A 17,024-nucleotide genomic window follows, 5' to 3' on the forward strand; every position below is an offset into this window, starting at 1 on the left:
TCCATGTCTTTCCCAAGTAGTCCTGTTGTAATCCATTTATCATCTATGTTGTTCCATAACTCCAAAAGCTTTTCAGTAAGGAAGTGCACAGTGCAAATGACATTGACTTATCAGTTATTTTAATTTAATTTAATTTTATTTTATTTATTTTATTTTATTTTTCTAACATGATACACCCATAAATACCGTCTGAATTTTTGTCCTTAGGCATGCAAGTGCACTGAAGGTGTACTTCAGACATTTACTCTGCTATTGCACTTAAAACATCTTTGGCATTAATACTTGTCATATGCCCTTCTAGCTCAATTTTTTTGCCTTACATATAAGCCACCTTGATTTTCATGGCAAGACTCTTATTGTACTGACAGCACTGGTATTGCTAATTTGTCTGTGTCCTTTATATAAGTTCTTTGGCCTAAGTAATCTGCTCAGCTTTTCCTCTTAGAATTATTTATAAATTGCTGTCGTGTTATTTAAGTATTAAAATGAATTTTTTTTTTCTGTTGTTTTGTTTTGGTTGTTTTTTTTTTTAGTACCCAGCCATCTGGTACCTAAAGATCTTGGTGTCTTGCTGTTTATCATTTTGCCTTTACAAGTTTTCAGGCACATACAATTTATCAGTTCTGTTCCCATCCACAACAGCTTGAGAGGGAGATTTTATGTGATCAGTTGCACTGCTGAAAAATAATGAATGAGAATATAAACAAAGTGCTGTGGAGTAGTGCTGTTGCACAGCATTGATAAAACATTACAGGTGGAATTCAGTTTAAGACACCTACATTTAGTGTTTATGTGTGTGCAGGGATACTCGGTGTCTAAATTCCCGTATTAATGGACAGATTTTTAACTACTATTCCCTGGAAGGTGCAGGGTTCTCATGCCATAGGGCTGTCTCGCTTGCCGCTGCTGCTTCAAAAGAGTGAATGCCTTCCAAATATTTTGTGCCTCTTTCTTCTAGCACTGTGTAGGTATCTAGGGAATATCAAAAGGCATGAGATGCCTGTGTTTATGCCACAGAATTCAGAACTTAGTATTAAGTTCAGGGGTAGCAATAATACCTTTACACACCATTTTTTGAACTTCTGAGGAGTTTATGAGAGAAAACCAAGCCTAGACAAAAAGAATTCTATTTAGTGGAAAATGTAGTGTTTTCACCTTATCTGAAAGCGAGTCTGCAGTCCTGAACTACCTCTGCAGTCAAATGAAAAGTGAACTTTCACCTCTGACCATCTAACAAAATGTCAGCTGTGGCATAGCTGGTCTTGGAGCATATGTATGTATGCCACATACATACTTCTGTTGAGAGCTTTGTTAGGAAGGAAGGTTTAATCTGACTTTACTGAAGAAAAATGTAGGTCTTAGCATATAGTTTGATGATCCATACTACATTTGTCATTTAGAATATGTGTTTTTAAATCAGAGTTTTGTGAGTGACAAATAAGTGTGCAATTAGGTTAATGAAAGGGAACAAAAGGAGGCTATGCAAATTGTCAGTGATACAGGAACACACTGCTTCTTTCTGATAAATGAAAAAAGAAGTAGTAATGCAAAAGGACAATCAGTTTTTATCAAAGTTGTTTGCCATAATTTATAGAAGGTGTTTTTAACTTGTCCAAACAAGTGCTAGGTTATTTTTATCAGACATTCTCGGTTTTGTATATTTCTATGAATTTCCTTTTGAATCTTCTCTGTTGCAGCTTTCCATTGAACAAACACACTGAACACATGCTTGATTTGCTCTGAGATCACATTACAAGATCTAGCTCTGAGCTAAAGATGCGGTTTTGTAAGCTGAAAACTCTTCTGCCATCCTCCATTCATCTCGCAAATTTTGAAATTCGGTTCAGCCAGGAAATTATCCTCCTCTATTTCTTCTCCTACTCAGTTAGAAGAAGGAAGGGAAATTGCATTTCAGAGATCTAAAACGTGAAATAAAGTTTTATTTATATAGGACTATATCCTACAGGAAGTAATCCAAAGTTTTTGCTTTTTTTGGAGCAGAAATAAAAGGATGAACTTTTAAAGGCATTTTTGGCTTGGTGAATTGTTTCAGCTACCCAGGAGGCTTATAAGCAATCTTGGAATGCTACACCATTTACAGTTAAAGCTGATTTTGCTAGAACTGCCTTGAGCACTAAAAGTGAATTGGTTGATAAAGAATCCATGTAGGACAGAGACCTAGAATTCTGTTTACTTCTATTCTAAGCATTACCAGCTGGCTCTTTGGGCATTTGCTCAAACATCTTTTGGGAAGAGGGCACAGCAAGTACTCTCTTGTATCTAACCCAGGAAATAATTTTAGCTCTGATTATTATTTCCAGGCAGCTCTAACTGATTTAAAGAAGAAATCAGATGTACAGGTTGCCCTCCTTGTATTGAAAAGATTCTATTAGTTCCTCTGTACCAGTGTGGGAATCCAGCCAATACATTTTGTTCTAGGTTTTCAAAACTGAAGCTCGCTCACTAGAAATGGGATTATTAGTTCTTTCAGGTCAAACGAGGATCAAATTCTGGGTAGTTGAAATTGGATAGTCTGTTTTCTGGGATTTATCAAACAAAATAATGTTTCCATTTAGTTTGGGCTGCCTGTTGGAAGATCTCAGCCTCAGAATTTTATAGGACAATTTATCTTCTCGTTTAATATATTTCTTAAAACACACACACACAAAAACAAAAACAAACAAACAACCCTCTCCTTGCAGCTCATTTTGTCTATTGGAACGACATGTTCTTAATGGAATTAGCTAGAATTCCCCATTCTTCACTTACTTGCCTCTGTTAAAGCATTCTTTGGAAGTGCTGGTTAGTTTTGCATAGAAAACTGGCTATCCTTGCAGTACATACTGAGTGCAATCTACCAGTACACCTCAGGCATATATTTGAGGTTCTGTCAAGGTTCTGCAAATGCTGATTTCTAGTAAAGCATTCCTGAAATTCTCCTTTCAACTCATGAATTATTTAGTATTTCTTTTCGTAGTCCCAGTCATTCAGATTGCTTTTTTTACTCGTATACATTGTTATGTACCTTTAAGCTAATAGCTAAGTGCTTAGTATTGAGAATGGAATTTTTATTGTTATTGGATTTTTTATTTTTATTTGGAGGTTGGACTAGATGATCTTTAAAGTTACCTTCCAACACAAACCATTCTGTGATTATTTAGAGATGTTATAAAACTAGCTGCATAATGTATTAGAACATGCCTTATTTGTTAAAGCTTTTTCCTGTAACTAGAAATAAGCCTTTAAGAGTCCTGGCATTCTTCACCTACTTTTGTGAAGAGAAAGAGGAAAAAAGTGTCTGCATATGTGGGTTAATTTGTTCCTTTTTTTTTTTTTTTTTAACAATGGTGAATAAAACAGTATGTTTGTTACATTCCCATGTAACAATTTTAAAATAATGGATTTTCCTTATTGCCTGAAAAAAATCACCTAGCATAAAGTTTGGAGGCTGCAAATTTCAGATGCAGATATTAAAACTTCTTAAATCTAAATCTCAAAAGTAAGATTGTGATAGCGCTTACTGATATTTTTGTGATCTAAAATGACACAGTTGCGATTACAGTTCTCCAGTAACTAGGGGGATTGTTTTTGTTTGTTTTCCTTAAGTAGGTATTTGAAAATTTGTGAATATAACTTTTGAAAAGTAACAAGTCTTGATTCCTTTTTCTTAGGGATATCAAGGATCAGCAGGAACTCCAGGTATCCCGGGAACTCCAGGGGTTCAAGTAAGTTCCTATTTCATTCCTGCAGCTTGGAAATCTGAGATAAATTATTATCTGCTTGAGGATAGGAAGTCTCTACGGAGGGATCTGGATAGGCTGGATCAATGTGCCATGTCCAGTCACAGGACATTCAACAAGGCTAAGTGCCGAGTCCTGCACTTGGGTCATAACAACCCCATGCAGTGTTACAGGCTTGGGGAAGAGTGGCTGGAATGGTGCCCAGCAGGCAAGGACCGGGGGGTGCTGGTTGGCAGCCAGCTGTGCATGAGCCATCAGTGTGCCCAGGTAGGCAAGAAGACCCATGGCATCCTGGTCTGCGTCAGAAATAGTGTGGCCCACAGGACTAGGGAGGAGATTGTCCCCTTGTATGCAGCACTGGTGAGACCACACCTTGAATATTGTGTTCAGTTTTGGGCCCATCACTACAAGAAGGGTGTTGAATTGGTCAAGCATTGGAACAGGCTGCCCAGAGAAGTGGTGGAGTCTCCATCCCTGGAGGTGTTTAAGAGATGTATGGATGAAGCACTAGGAGACAGGGTTTATTCTTAGGACTTGGTAGGTCAGACTGATAGTTGGATTTGATGATCTTGAAGGTCTTTTTTCACCTAGATGATTCTATGGTTCTGTGATTCTAAATGCTGCCAACTGTCTCTCAGTATTCATTGTTTATCAATGAGAGTTGCAGTATGAAGAGTGAAAAAGGCTCAAGGGGTTACATGAAATCAGGGGCAATCTTCAGGTGAATTGCTTTGATACTCACATGGCCTTGGGGTTTGTAGTTAGGCTATCAATTAGACTGCAAATCTAATCATTGCTAGTCAAGGTCTGTAGGAGCAGGCGCTGGGGTGTGGACATTTTCATCCTGATCTAGAAGCCAAACAGTGGTTCCATCTATTTTTCTTTGAATCAATAACAGTCATCTTAAGCCATGTCATGAGGATTGATTTGCTCTAGGTGTCTCTGCTTCAGCAGGGGGGGTTGGACCAGATGGCCTTCAGGGGTCCCTTCCAACCTCAACCATTCTGTGATTCTCTGATTACCCACAATTCGCATGTCCAAACAAAAATTTCAGATAAAGCCAAGACTAACTGAAGAGACTTCTTTTTCTTCTTCACAGTAGAAATTTAGGAGCACTGACTGGGACAGTTACTGCAAACCAGTGCTGTATTTTATATGTAGCATGATCCATTCTGGCTGAATAGTTGAGAACATGTTAATTTATTAAATTACATATCTGAAAGCATGCCAGGGCCAAGAGCCAGGCCGAATCATGGCATATGTGAAGGCTTTCTGATGGACACTTAAAAGGAAGAGGACATCGGTACAGTCTGTGTGACAATCGTATCTGCCTGGCGTACTCCTCAGTTAGAGCAAAGAATTGTTTTGGTGTTCCCCAGTCATGGGTTATGACAGTGGGGCATAGTCTCACACTGGATACATTTCGTGTTGTTTCTGCTTTGGTATCCAGTTACCAAAATACTGTGATCAGCCAATTCACAGATAATTCCCTGGGTCACATTGCATTACATTTCTGAGTCTCATTCTGTAGCACTGTGTGTTAATATTTGAGCTGTTTTTTTTGTTTTTTTTTTTCTTCTCTTAGGGACCACGTGGCTTACCAGGTATCAAGGGAGAGCCAGGGAAAGATGGGGCTAAGGTAATGAGAATCCAAAATTTAAAATGTTACCTCAATTCTGAATCTGGTCTGCTTTATTTAATAAAATTTATATAGCTATTAGCACTGCTAGTAATACCTTTAATGCACTGAATATTTTATACTTCGAAAACGTATCTAAATATGTGTACCTAGAAGCATGATACAGACATCTGTCAGAATGGTTTCTTTTTGTCTCTTTTCACCCTTTTCCTCTTTGAGTGAGCATCCAGATGAGCTAGATAAGAATTTTTGGGTGACACTTTTTAACCAGAAAACACTGACTAATTGAAACCAAAACTTTCTGTGGAAAAATTCTAGCTGAGGTGTAGCCAGTAGCTTGGAACTGCAGACAGGTGTGGAAGCTTTATATATAAAGTCCCTTCTGGTAATCAGGATAAACTTGAATCTGGATCTCCCATATGCACAACGAATAAACCAAACTCTGGCTATTGGCAAGTCTCCTTGATATGTGAATATTTGTGTCCAACCTTCTGTCACGCTTTTGCCCTATGAGAAATGTGTTTAGAAAAGTTTAAAGTCTATTGTGATACAAACTTATTTTCTTTTTGGTTTGTCTAAACTTCAGACTCTTTTTTTTTTTTTTTTTGTACAATGAAATCTGGTTTTCCAAACAGATTTTACTGAAGAATTTCCTTCTTCTAATGTTCCCAATCCTGAAAGCATCCTAAAAGTCCTTGAATTCATAACTGTTCAGCAGAATTCTCAAATGCATTATTAAAGCTGAAAAATGTACTTATGTATTCTGTTGCTTCAGGGATCTTATGTTAATCTAATTGATCAGTCAGTATTGGGCCATATGCAGAAAGAAATGTACTGCTGACAAAAAACAATATTCTTCTGGCAGTGCAGGGTTGTGACAGATAGAATATTTCCTAATGCTCAGTCCAGCCCTGTTTAAAATGTGCCAAGAAATAGGGCTTCCACCACTGTTTTAGAAAACTTCTTCCACTGTAAAGTAGGTCTTGCCATTAGTTTTTTTTTCCTGATGATTCAGCCCAAATTTTCATCTCTTAATTTCATCCCATTACTTGTGAAGTTTCTACAGCAACTAATTTAAAATTACATCCATTGCCAAGTATGTTGTTTTATCTAATAATTGAATCACCACTTCTGAGCAGAAATTGGGGCTCCATTCTTTTTCAATATGAAGCAATGGATGCATGAAAGGTTTATTTTATAAGTTTTGATGATTTTTTTGAACTGCATTCCATTTCAGTTGCCTTCTTTCAATACTTACTTGTTGAGAGATACTTTGACTGCATTAACCCACATTCTGTCATTCCTGTGGTCATGTCCCTGTCTTCTGTGAATGTGACAGACCTCTACAAATCCCTGTAGACACGGATGGTTTTGATAAATGCCACCATATTTTTGGTATTTTGGCTCGGAACTTGAAATATTATATAAAATAACTTCCTGAGCATAATTTACTATTCCTCTCTTGTGACTAAGTACATTAAACAAATTGAAATATATTGCTCCATTTGAAGTTCGATATTAACAGAGAGATAACACTGTTATTGTTCAAAAACAATTTGGTGATTGACTCTGTCCTGAGAGAATTAGGTCCGGTCTACTGAGATAAGCAACTTACTTTGTTTTTATTGTTTCAAGTTAGGTTGTGCCAAGTTAGAATTAAGCCTTTTGCTGTAACAGTTCAAGAGAACTTGCAGATAAATTGTCAGATAAATATCCTTAGTACCAATACCAAAAGTTTGGGAACTCCTGACATTTGATAGCAGAGAACAATAGATAAAACTGTTGTTTTGGCTTGTGTTTTCACTTGCAACTGCTTCTAGCAAAGTGCATTCTTTCTTTAATTGAAATGAGAACTCATTTATCAAAGTGCCAATGTTTTATCGATTTATGTTTCTTTTTCTTTTTTTTTTTTTTTTTTTTTACACAAAAGTACATAATACCTTATTATTGAATACATTACTCAACTAGAGTAAGCTGGTGAGAAATTTGATAAGGTCAGCAGGAATTTGGTATTTTCAGTTAAGAGGTAGGAGCAGAGCCATCCCAGATTTAGGGAATTTCCTTACTCTTAGGAATTAAGAGTGGATGGTAGAATTGCAACAGTTTCTACAGTGGTATTCAAAGCTCTGTTCAAAACTTTTTCTTTTCCACTTGTCAAAGAGCTAAGTTGCTGCTTTGGAACCTCAGCAACCCTAATTGAGAGATTACAGTAAAATTCATTTTTAAAAGTTTAGTGATTAGTTACTTTTTTCTTTTCTGTCTTAAATCTTGTCTAAAGATCAACAAACTAATCAGTCAGCATACCAATATTATGTAGTAGGTATTGTGATATATAACATTTTTCCTCTACTTGTTGATTGTTTAGATTATGAGTGCTATTATAGTATATATTAATATTATTTTGGACATAAGCATTTCAAATATGTTTGTTCTTTTAGGGTGACCGTGGACTACCTGGTTTTCCTGGATTACATGGCATGCCAGCACCAAAGGTTGAAACTAAATAGTTGTTCCAATATTCATATATCTCCACTCGTTCTGTAGTTTAGTTTTTAAAAAATGAATGTTTATATATACAATACTGACGTACTTAATGAAATACATAAAACGAATAGATAAGGTGTTGAAACTGAAGGGTGATACATGCCGTAGGCCTTGATTAAGTATGTATCAGTCAATTGAAACTGACTTTTTTTTTTCATTTTTGTTCTGTTCTGTTGGATTTTATGTGAATTACTTTAAACTTTGACTTTAATCGTACTCTTCTACATCACAAATAATGTACCAGGAACTTAAAAATAATTATTTAATTTTCTTGAAGTTTTTTGATTTGAGGGGCGGTATTTTGAAGGGTAGTTCTGATCTGACCAGAGCTTATTTTTCCACATGTACATTCCCCACAACATCGTCAAACATATTTTTGCTCTTCTGTGTTAGTATTCAACTCAATTTACTTCTTAGTTTTTCCAAAGTTGTGTTTCAGACTTTTCAGATAAGGTCTCCACAAAAGTGCAGGAATTTACAAAGAGCTGAATTTTCTGTTAGGTACCTACCTATACGAAGTGACCAGAAACTCAAAGTGCCTTCTGCTCAGCTTCCACTGAAAGCAGAAGCACTATGCCTGCTATTTGTGGATTGTCTCACCACAGCTGTTGGTGTTGGACAGTCTGGGCTCTTCTAGGAAAGCTTGGAAAATTCAAGATTTGCATTCACTGTCTTGATAGTTTTTTTTCTTTATATCAGAAGGAGTTCTTTGCCTCCTTCATTTTATGTCTGTTACCTATGTTTCTTTGTATATATATCTGTTTGTAACTACTTCTATTTTAAAAAAAATCAACTTATACACATTCATTTTGTCTAGGGAGAAAGGGGTCCTAAAGGAGATCAAGGAGTGCCAGGAATATATGGAAAAAAGGCAAGTAAAATGACAAATTAAAACAACAACACTGTTGATATTTGTGGTGGGGTTACCATGGCGGGCTGCTAGATGTCCCCCTCAGCTGCTCTGTTACTCCTCTACTTCAACAAGACTGGGTAAGAAAATAAGATGAAAAGGCTTTTAGGTCAAGATAAAAACAGGGAGATCACCTAGCAGTTACTTTCATAGGCAAAACAGACTCAACATGGGGAGAATTAATTAATTGTCAGTTAAAATAGGTTTGGATAGTGAGAAACAGAGACAAAAATTAAAACACCTTTACCTCATCACCCTTTTTCCTAGGCTCAACTTAATTCCTTCATTGCCAATCCCTCTACCTCCTTCCCCACCTCCATGCGCCTCCAAGGATAAATGAGGGCCTGTGGTCAGTTCCTGTCTGACACTCCTTCCTCCTCACACTTTTCCCCTGCTCCAGTGGGGTTCTCCAGAGCTGTAGCGTGGATATCTGCTGTACCATGGTCCTCTCCATGGGCTGCAGGGTTATCTCTGCTCTGGTGCCTAGAGCACCTCTTCCCCTTCTTCTTCACTGACCTTTATGTCTGCAGGTTTTTTTCCTCACATTTTTTCCTCACTTCTGTGCAGCATTTTTACCCATTCTTAAATACATTTCCGAGAGGCACCACCACTGGCTGCTGGGCCCAGCTGTGCCCTGTGGTGGGGCTGCTGGAATCGGCTGTGTCCAGCATGGGGCAGCCCCAGCTTCTCTTCACAAACGCTGCTCTGTAGCTCCCTGCTACCAACTCCTGGACACCAATACAATATCATTTATGTCTTATACGAATACAGGATTTAATTCTGTAAATTCAGAGTTAATTAACTAATTCAGAAATACTTCCACTGAAGATACACTTTTGTCTAGTAACATTAGACTCCTGGTCTGCTTATTTAGATATCTTGAGAACCCTTTTCATACTTCTGTCAATGTATTTATGTAATACATTTTAATATAACACCAAATACCTTTAAATAAATATTTTTGCAAATATGCCCATGCCTTTAATATGGTTGATATGTAATAATAATATTGCAAAGGCTTTTTACAGCATATTTGCACTTGTGTAACAGGTCATAATTATTAATCAATTACTGTTTGTTTTAAGGAAGAAAAACATCTTCCAAAAATTTTCAACATAAAAAATAATGTATATAAATATGCTGATTAAATATGCTGAATTTTTAACATAGACATTTAGTACTACTTAATTCTCACTGTTGCATTTCTCAGGGCTCCAAGGGAGAGAAAGGTGATACCGGATTTCCAGGAATGCCTGGGCGATCCGTAAGTTGTGCCAGGACAATTTACCTTTAACTTCTGTTTGTTAATTTACTTACTGATGACTGTTAACTGTTGCCACAGGGAGACCCTGGCAGAAGTGGGAAAGACGGATTACCAGGAATTCCTGGTTTCAAGGTAAATACAAATACATATTCATATATATCTTGATGAAGTTTTAAATAGCATTCCTATTTGTCCCAATACATACAGTTTATTCTGTGGAGAATAACTGGGAATTGAAACAATACATGTTGCTGGAAATGCTAAAGTTTACTGTAGTGACTGGGCAGACTTCATTGATATCAGTTGGCTTGTGAACTGAGGCAGTAGTTTTGAGTGTATTAGTGATAATCAGATATTTGCTTATCCTTGGGGCATCTCCATCCTCAGCCAAGGACGGAGACAACACAACTACCCTGGGCAGACTGTTCCATCATGGACTGTCTTCATGGTGAAAACATTTTCACCCTTATTTGCAGCAGGAAATGGCTCTACATTGCCTATATGTTGACAATTGAATCAAGCTCTAATTGATTGTTTAGAGTGATTCAGCTTTTGACTGTTAACTGCTGAGACCACTCATAAGTTTGCAGTGTTCTTTGCTGCTTTAGAATATCCCAGGAGACCTGTCAGTGCCATTTCAGAAGGATGCAGGTCTTCTGTAGGTGGTAGCTGCCTGTCTGAGGTGGAAGCCTTGGCTGCCTTACAGCACCTCAAATGGCATGAGGTAACTGAATCAAGCACCTCTTGACTGTAATGAGATCTTAGGTGCCTAATGTATTCTGGTAGAAAAACACATGTAGATGTCTTAATTTGAAGTTAAAGAGGGGAGTCAGTTCAAAATTATCACTTGTATACAACCATACAGCACTGTTAGTCTAAAAGTTGCCCAACTTCAATGTACAACTAAGCATTCTGCAATTCAAAAATTTGTTAGTAGAGCATATCTGAAATAAAAGCCTTTAATATGTACATATAAAATTTAAATTTTACAGTAGGTAAACTCCTGCATTCATTTCATTTTAGTCTTTGAATCCCATTTATACTTGCATACAAATTGTCATTATTAATGTATATTTACAACAGTATGACTCTCACAGTGGCAAATATGTCATACAAAGACAATTTAACAGATGTTCTTAAAACACATAGCTAAATTTGGGTCTACGGACATACCGTGTTTTCATTAAAGCCATTGGAGGCCTAATCAGTTATGCCAGTGGAGTCTGGTGAGCATTTCAGCTCAAAGAAGGAAGACTTGTAGGTACCAGCTTGGTAGCCTACATAAAAGCACCTAGTGATGTTTGAGATGTGTTAGTGTCCAAAGCATTGTAAGGGAGCTGACAAATATGACTTAAATCCTATGGAAAGCCAATGCCTTTCTGGAGTGGGAGTAGAAGCCCAGGATGTCTATACAAGACAAGCTTGGGTATCTCAAATATGACCGAATGTCCATGTGTGGGCAATGAAATTGAGCTCCTGGTGACTGATCAGCTGAATCAAGATTGTCAATTGCCTTGACTATACTTCTGCTGGTCGTGATAGGAATTCACGTCTTTATTTCAAATGAATTCTGCTTTATTTTCACTATATATATGCAGTTATCTCTGCCCAGCTGGTGGTGAAATTCCTTGTCTGCTATTATGGGAAATGGAAAAAACAATTAGATATTTTCCTTTCTCGTGTTTGATAATATGGAAAGGTAATAGTTGCAGTTGTTTAACATAAAATTTTAATTGTCACACAACTTAACACACTTTAGAGTGGAGTATTATGTTGATAAAGCATGAATTTGGAGAGTGTATTGATATGTTTTTATGCTTCTAAACAATGTAGAGATAATTCAGTATATTAGTTACATGAACCTGTGTACATTTAAACTAAAAGATATTTTCTTGACTATTTTCTTGATCTAATTACTGTAGTACAAAAATATGACAACTCATTAGTTTTTATTTGTTTTAGAATATAATAGTTAACAGAAGTTATGTTCTTCATTCAAACATCTTGTCAGTTTGACTTCAACATCTGCTTGCTATAAAACATTGCTTCGTTCTGGGTCCGTAATTAAACTCAGAGCAGTAACAAACAGGCTGTCTTTGAAGGAAATTTCTGCTAGAGCCTTCTTTTTGTTTTACAATATTCATTCTGGGAAAGAATTTAGAAAAAAAGCAGGGCTTGCAACTCAGATGCTACCCATTGTGACTTCAAGACCATATCTTTGTAATTCAACGTCAATTATTACTAGATTGTTTTTTTAATATATAATTGATCTGTGCATTTGTTTTATCTACTTTTATTTTTGAAATTATTTTTCAAATTTTCAGAATATTTATAGGGATCATACATATTTTGAGTAAGAACATAAAGATTTGATCATGTCTGGTACTACTGTAGTTCTGAAGTGCTTTGAAATCGTTTTCAGACTATTAGTTGTATTTGCAATTAGGCAATAACAATTTATTATTGTTAAATGACCTTCTTGAATGAGTAACTGCTGTTCTGATTCAACTGTTCTCAAATTTCAAAAGACAATTCTCTCTCTCTCATCTCTTTTTGCAAACTGTTTAACAACTGTTGGACACAGCATGGGAGAATTCTGGATTGAGAACATGTCTTGTGTGTTTGAAACTGTTTTTGAGACATTTGTTTGCTGAAGCTTTGAGCTTGCTTTACATTTTACTTATAATAAAAATGATAATTTACTGTTTAAAATCATTATTTTTTTATGCAGAAGAAACCCTGTTGTGAATATGGTATTTAGCAATCTTTTTCATTTTAAAGGGGGAAGTTGGACAGCCTGGATCTCCAGGACAAGAAGGACATCGTGGAGAGCCCGTAAGTGTTTCAGTTGCTGGCATATTTTTACATACTGTCTTTTCTTTCCATTTATTTTTTAGTTAATGGAAATTGCACTTTATGTTCCACCCATTTTGATTTGAATTGGTTACTATGTCTTTTTTAAAGAATATTTATTTTCTGGTGTTTATCTTTAAATTTGGACTTAGTAAAAGAAATAAACAAGCTTTTAAAGTGCAAGATTTGTTAAAAGAAAATATTTTTAAGTATGCTACTGTTATACACCAATATTTGTAGATAATATGAAGTCTCATTACTGATGTCTTTCCATTGATAAGATGGTTTCGCTAAATGCTGGTGTTTACTTACATGAGGAAATATTCTGGGTGTCTTTAACTCTTGCTTTTATGGAACATAAAATATGGAACATAAATTATGGAACATATGGAACATAAAAGCATTCTTGCAACATGGAATATGTTCTTTTTTATTACTTGATTGTACTTACATTTATTTTTCCCTTTTCTACCTCCCCCCTCCTTTGTTCAATCATTTACTTTCTTGCATCTTGCTATACTGTGCATGTTATCTAAATCTCAGGTCTTCTGGCTTACCTGAGGAGCATGTTGCTGCCTTTTTGTTTTGCTTGTTTCCCGAGACATTTTTTTTCTCTGCTGGTGTTTGGGCAGCTCATTTTTTTCTCCTACTTTTACGAGATAGGTAGTCTGTGTCCTACTGGTTTCTTTATCTCTTTAAGGCCTCCAGTCTTTGCTTGAAGCAGAGGAGCTATGATATCTGAAGAAATAGCTGAAGGTTTTCAGTGCTGAGAGTGAGCCAGCTGCTTGGAAACCATCAGTGATCATTCTGTAGGCCAAGAGCAGTAAATAATGCTCAGCTGTTGAACCACTGCCGTTCAGATGTGTTACAGTTTGCATTACATTTTGAACTGTAAGAAAAGAAGAAGCAGTTATTTACATTCACAAACTTTTTACTGAATGTAACACCATGAGAGGCAATGTGTTATATAATTCTGAAATCCATTAGTTTTGCTAGCTACAAGGTAGAGGTGATGCTCTCAGATGACATATTGTCAAGCTCTTTCCTTTAGATTTTTTATATATTCACCAAAAACTCATAAACACACTGAAAGTAAACGGCAATGCACAAGGCAATCATTCCAAAAAGTCTTTCTTTCCATTTGGCTGGTTTAAGTGAAGAACACATGTAATTCCTCCTTTGGCTTTATTTTTTACTCTTTTTCTGCCCCAAGCAACTGTGAGATGTATTAATCTTTTACAGTCTATGGTATCTTCAGATGTAAGAAAAACTGAAAGTGAATGTTCTTTAAGAAACATAAAATCCAAGTGAAGTTTTTTTTAGTATATTGTTATTGTACACTGTAAAAAAATTGTTAATATAATAACAAGAATTCCATTATTTTCCCTAGCCTTGTTTTGTCTTCTTTCATTTTTAGAGAATATGTTGGTTTGTCATAGTCATTTTTTTAATTAATTTTAAAAATAGGAAGGAGAAAGCATTTCTGAACTAGGAGAAACTAAGTGTTAAATACCTTAATGGCTTTCTTTCTGATATGATAGCTTTGGTTAAGACTGACCTTTAACTACTAAAGGAATATATTTTGATTTAAAATTAATATGAATGCTTCACAATGTAACATTTTAAACAACAATATAAACTCATCACTTACATCCCATACTTTAAAGAGAAATGAAGTGTCAGATTTAAGACATTAAGATCACTACAGAATCTTTTAAGGTCACCATAAAAATAATACAGAGGAAGACTTTCAATATATAAACAACTACCAAAGGTATACACAGTCCTAATAGGGCAAGCCAGATTGTACTATATGCTTCAATTTTAATCAGTGGAGGTTCTTCTGAAGAGCAGAAAGTCTACATGCTGATCAGGAAATTGCCTCAAGGTAACCAATAAGAAGTCTAAGACACCGAGTCATATTATATACATTGATTGCCTGTCTCTATTGCTGGTGTAGCACCAGAGTGTGTATGCTGATATGGTGTCCCTGTCTATTTAAATGTTGGAGGGGGAGCGAAGAACATCTCTGTGCAGTCACTTCAAGGCCAAAGTGTGTGCAGTCTACTACTTCTGTTGTTTCTGTTGTTCTAACAGCGTGTATTTGATGCGTAATGCGTGAGTACCTCCTCCCTGCTCTTTTGCTGGCAACATGACTTCTCACTGTGCAGTCTCTGCGTGGTCTTCTGTAGTGGGGTACCCTAGTAGTTAGGGTGGTTAGATGTAGGAGGGAGCACCAGACTCAGCTGTGTACTCGGTTAGATAGTGAAATAGGCAGCCTAAGCTCAAGACAGGCCTTGGATGATACTGTTGAAAGTGTACGAGTGTGTATTGACCAGCCAGCTGCAGCTGTGGCCCTGGAGCAGCTCAGTAGGTTGCATGGATACCCCACCCACACAAGCATACACGCAAACAATCTTTATTTCTTCCATTCAGCCACATTAATGGCAAATTTGTAAAGCTGGTCTCTTAAAAAATAGCGATCTTATGATCCCTTTTTCTTTAGCAAATAAAAAGAGCATGGTTGCAAAATGAATGCATCTTGAGACAACATCTAGGAAGCAGTTGTCTAGAATGGAGCTCACGGCTGAACTAACTCCCATTGCCTCCAGCATCTGAGAGATGTTATTATTTTCTGGACAGCATTCTTTCTGGTATACTACTGCTCTTATTAATCCTCAGATGTATGAGCAGGAAAAAGTAGGTTGTTAAAGTAATTAATTCCAGTGATGTGGTTGTTTTCCCTCAGCAGTACTAGATGGAAATGAAGTTATCCAGGCCATCCCTCCTGTCCTGCCTACACTGTGTAAGAAAACATTTGACATTATGGACAGAATACTTGACAAAGCATTTAGTAAAGCTAGTAATCAAGCTCAGCTTACTAATGACAAATAGGCCATGCTCCAAGTGCAGTCATGCTGTCACTTGAGTGACACTTTAATGGCTAGTCATGCATCTTTCTGATGACAGGCTGTTTTGATAAATACAGTTTTTTTGAGGGGCCAGCTGTCTAGAGGGTAGAATAAATCAATACATATTTGAGCTTAATTTCAGCCTGGTTCTCCTTTCTAATGTAGGTAGTTTTGTCAGAGTTCGGTTTTAGAGAAAATAAAGTTAGACTTGTGTTTACAATTCTGCAGATGGGAACTCTGAAGTGAGTGTCTGTGGGTGAAGCTGGCAGGACATTTGTAGCACTCTTCTATGCCTAGCATATGCTGTCTTGCCACAAGTAATATGTTTGAACAATTGCAACTGCTGATGTTTATTCTCCAGAAATCATATTTTTCAGAAATACAGCTGCAAATACTTAAAAGGATAGAGCTTGCCCTTAATATTTAGGCCACATCATCAGACCTCAGATGTGGTCATAGAATCACAGAATAGCTTGGGTTGCAAAGAACCTTACAATCACCTAGTTCCAACCCCCCTGCCATGGGCAGGGATGCCACCATCCCTTGGAGTTGCTCTCCATCTTTTTTATAAGCTCCCTTTAAGTACTGAAAAGATGCGATGAGGTCACCCTGGAGTCGTCCCTTCTCCAGGCTGAACATCCCCAGCTCCCTCAGCCTGTCTTCATAGGAGAGGTGCTCCAGCCCTCTGATCATCTTTGTCACCCTCCTCTGGACCTGTTCTAACACGTCGACGTGTGGTCTTTTGTTTGTGACAGGGGTAGAAGTATAGCACGGCTGGCAGCTTCTGACCTGACTCTCATTGTTATACCTACACTGCTAGTTTGTCTGTTGTTCTCCTATAACTGCACCAGGAATGTCAGGTCTAGATCAGTGAGATTCTCTGAAAATTGGTCTCTAATATTCACAAAATGTGTGCTTTATGCTGGGGTATGGTAGCAGAATTATTTTCAAGATAAACTAAAGATAAATCTACAGACTACAGAATTTACTGTATTTTTCTTCATAAAGCAGAAATCTTTAAAATATGGCACAGAAAATGGTATAACCAGGTAGCCTGTTTATCTTGAAAGCAGACATAAGGTTAGTGTAATTCTGCTGCATCTATAGCCATGGTGAGATTTATAGAAACAGGGTCCAAGGAGAGAAAATTCCTGACTTAATG

At 36.8% G+C, this 17,024-nt stretch overlaps 1 protein-coding gene across 1 annotated transcript in view; it reads left to right on the forward strand.

Moving 5' to 3' along the window:
* Nucleotides 1–17,024, forward strand: part of COL21A1 (collagen type XXI alpha 1 chain) — a 138,273-nt gene that overhangs the window by 79,963 nt on the left and 41,286 nt on the right. The window contains exons 12-18 of the mRNA XM_080586506.1: nt 3,672–3,725; nt 5,326–5,379; nt 7,818–7,871; nt 8,741–8,794; nt 10,044–10,097; nt 10,176–10,229; nt 12,879–12,932. Of these exons, the coding sequence (XP_080442632.1) occupies nt 3,672–3,725; nt 5,326–5,379; nt 7,818–7,871; nt 8,741–8,794; nt 10,044–10,097; nt 10,176–10,229; nt 12,879–12,932 (378 nt within the window). The remainder of the gene's footprint in view (nt 1–3,671; nt 3,726–5,325; nt 5,380–7,817; nt 7,872–8,740; nt 8,795–10,043; nt 10,098–10,175; nt 10,230–12,878; nt 12,933–17,024) is intronic.

Source organism: Anser brachyrhynchus (assembly GCF_964034855.1).
Source record: "Anser brachyrhynchus genome assembly, chromosome: 3".
Classification (NCBI taxonomy): Eukaryota; Metazoa; Chordata; class Aves; order Anseriformes; family Anatidae; genus Anser; species Anser brachyrhynchus.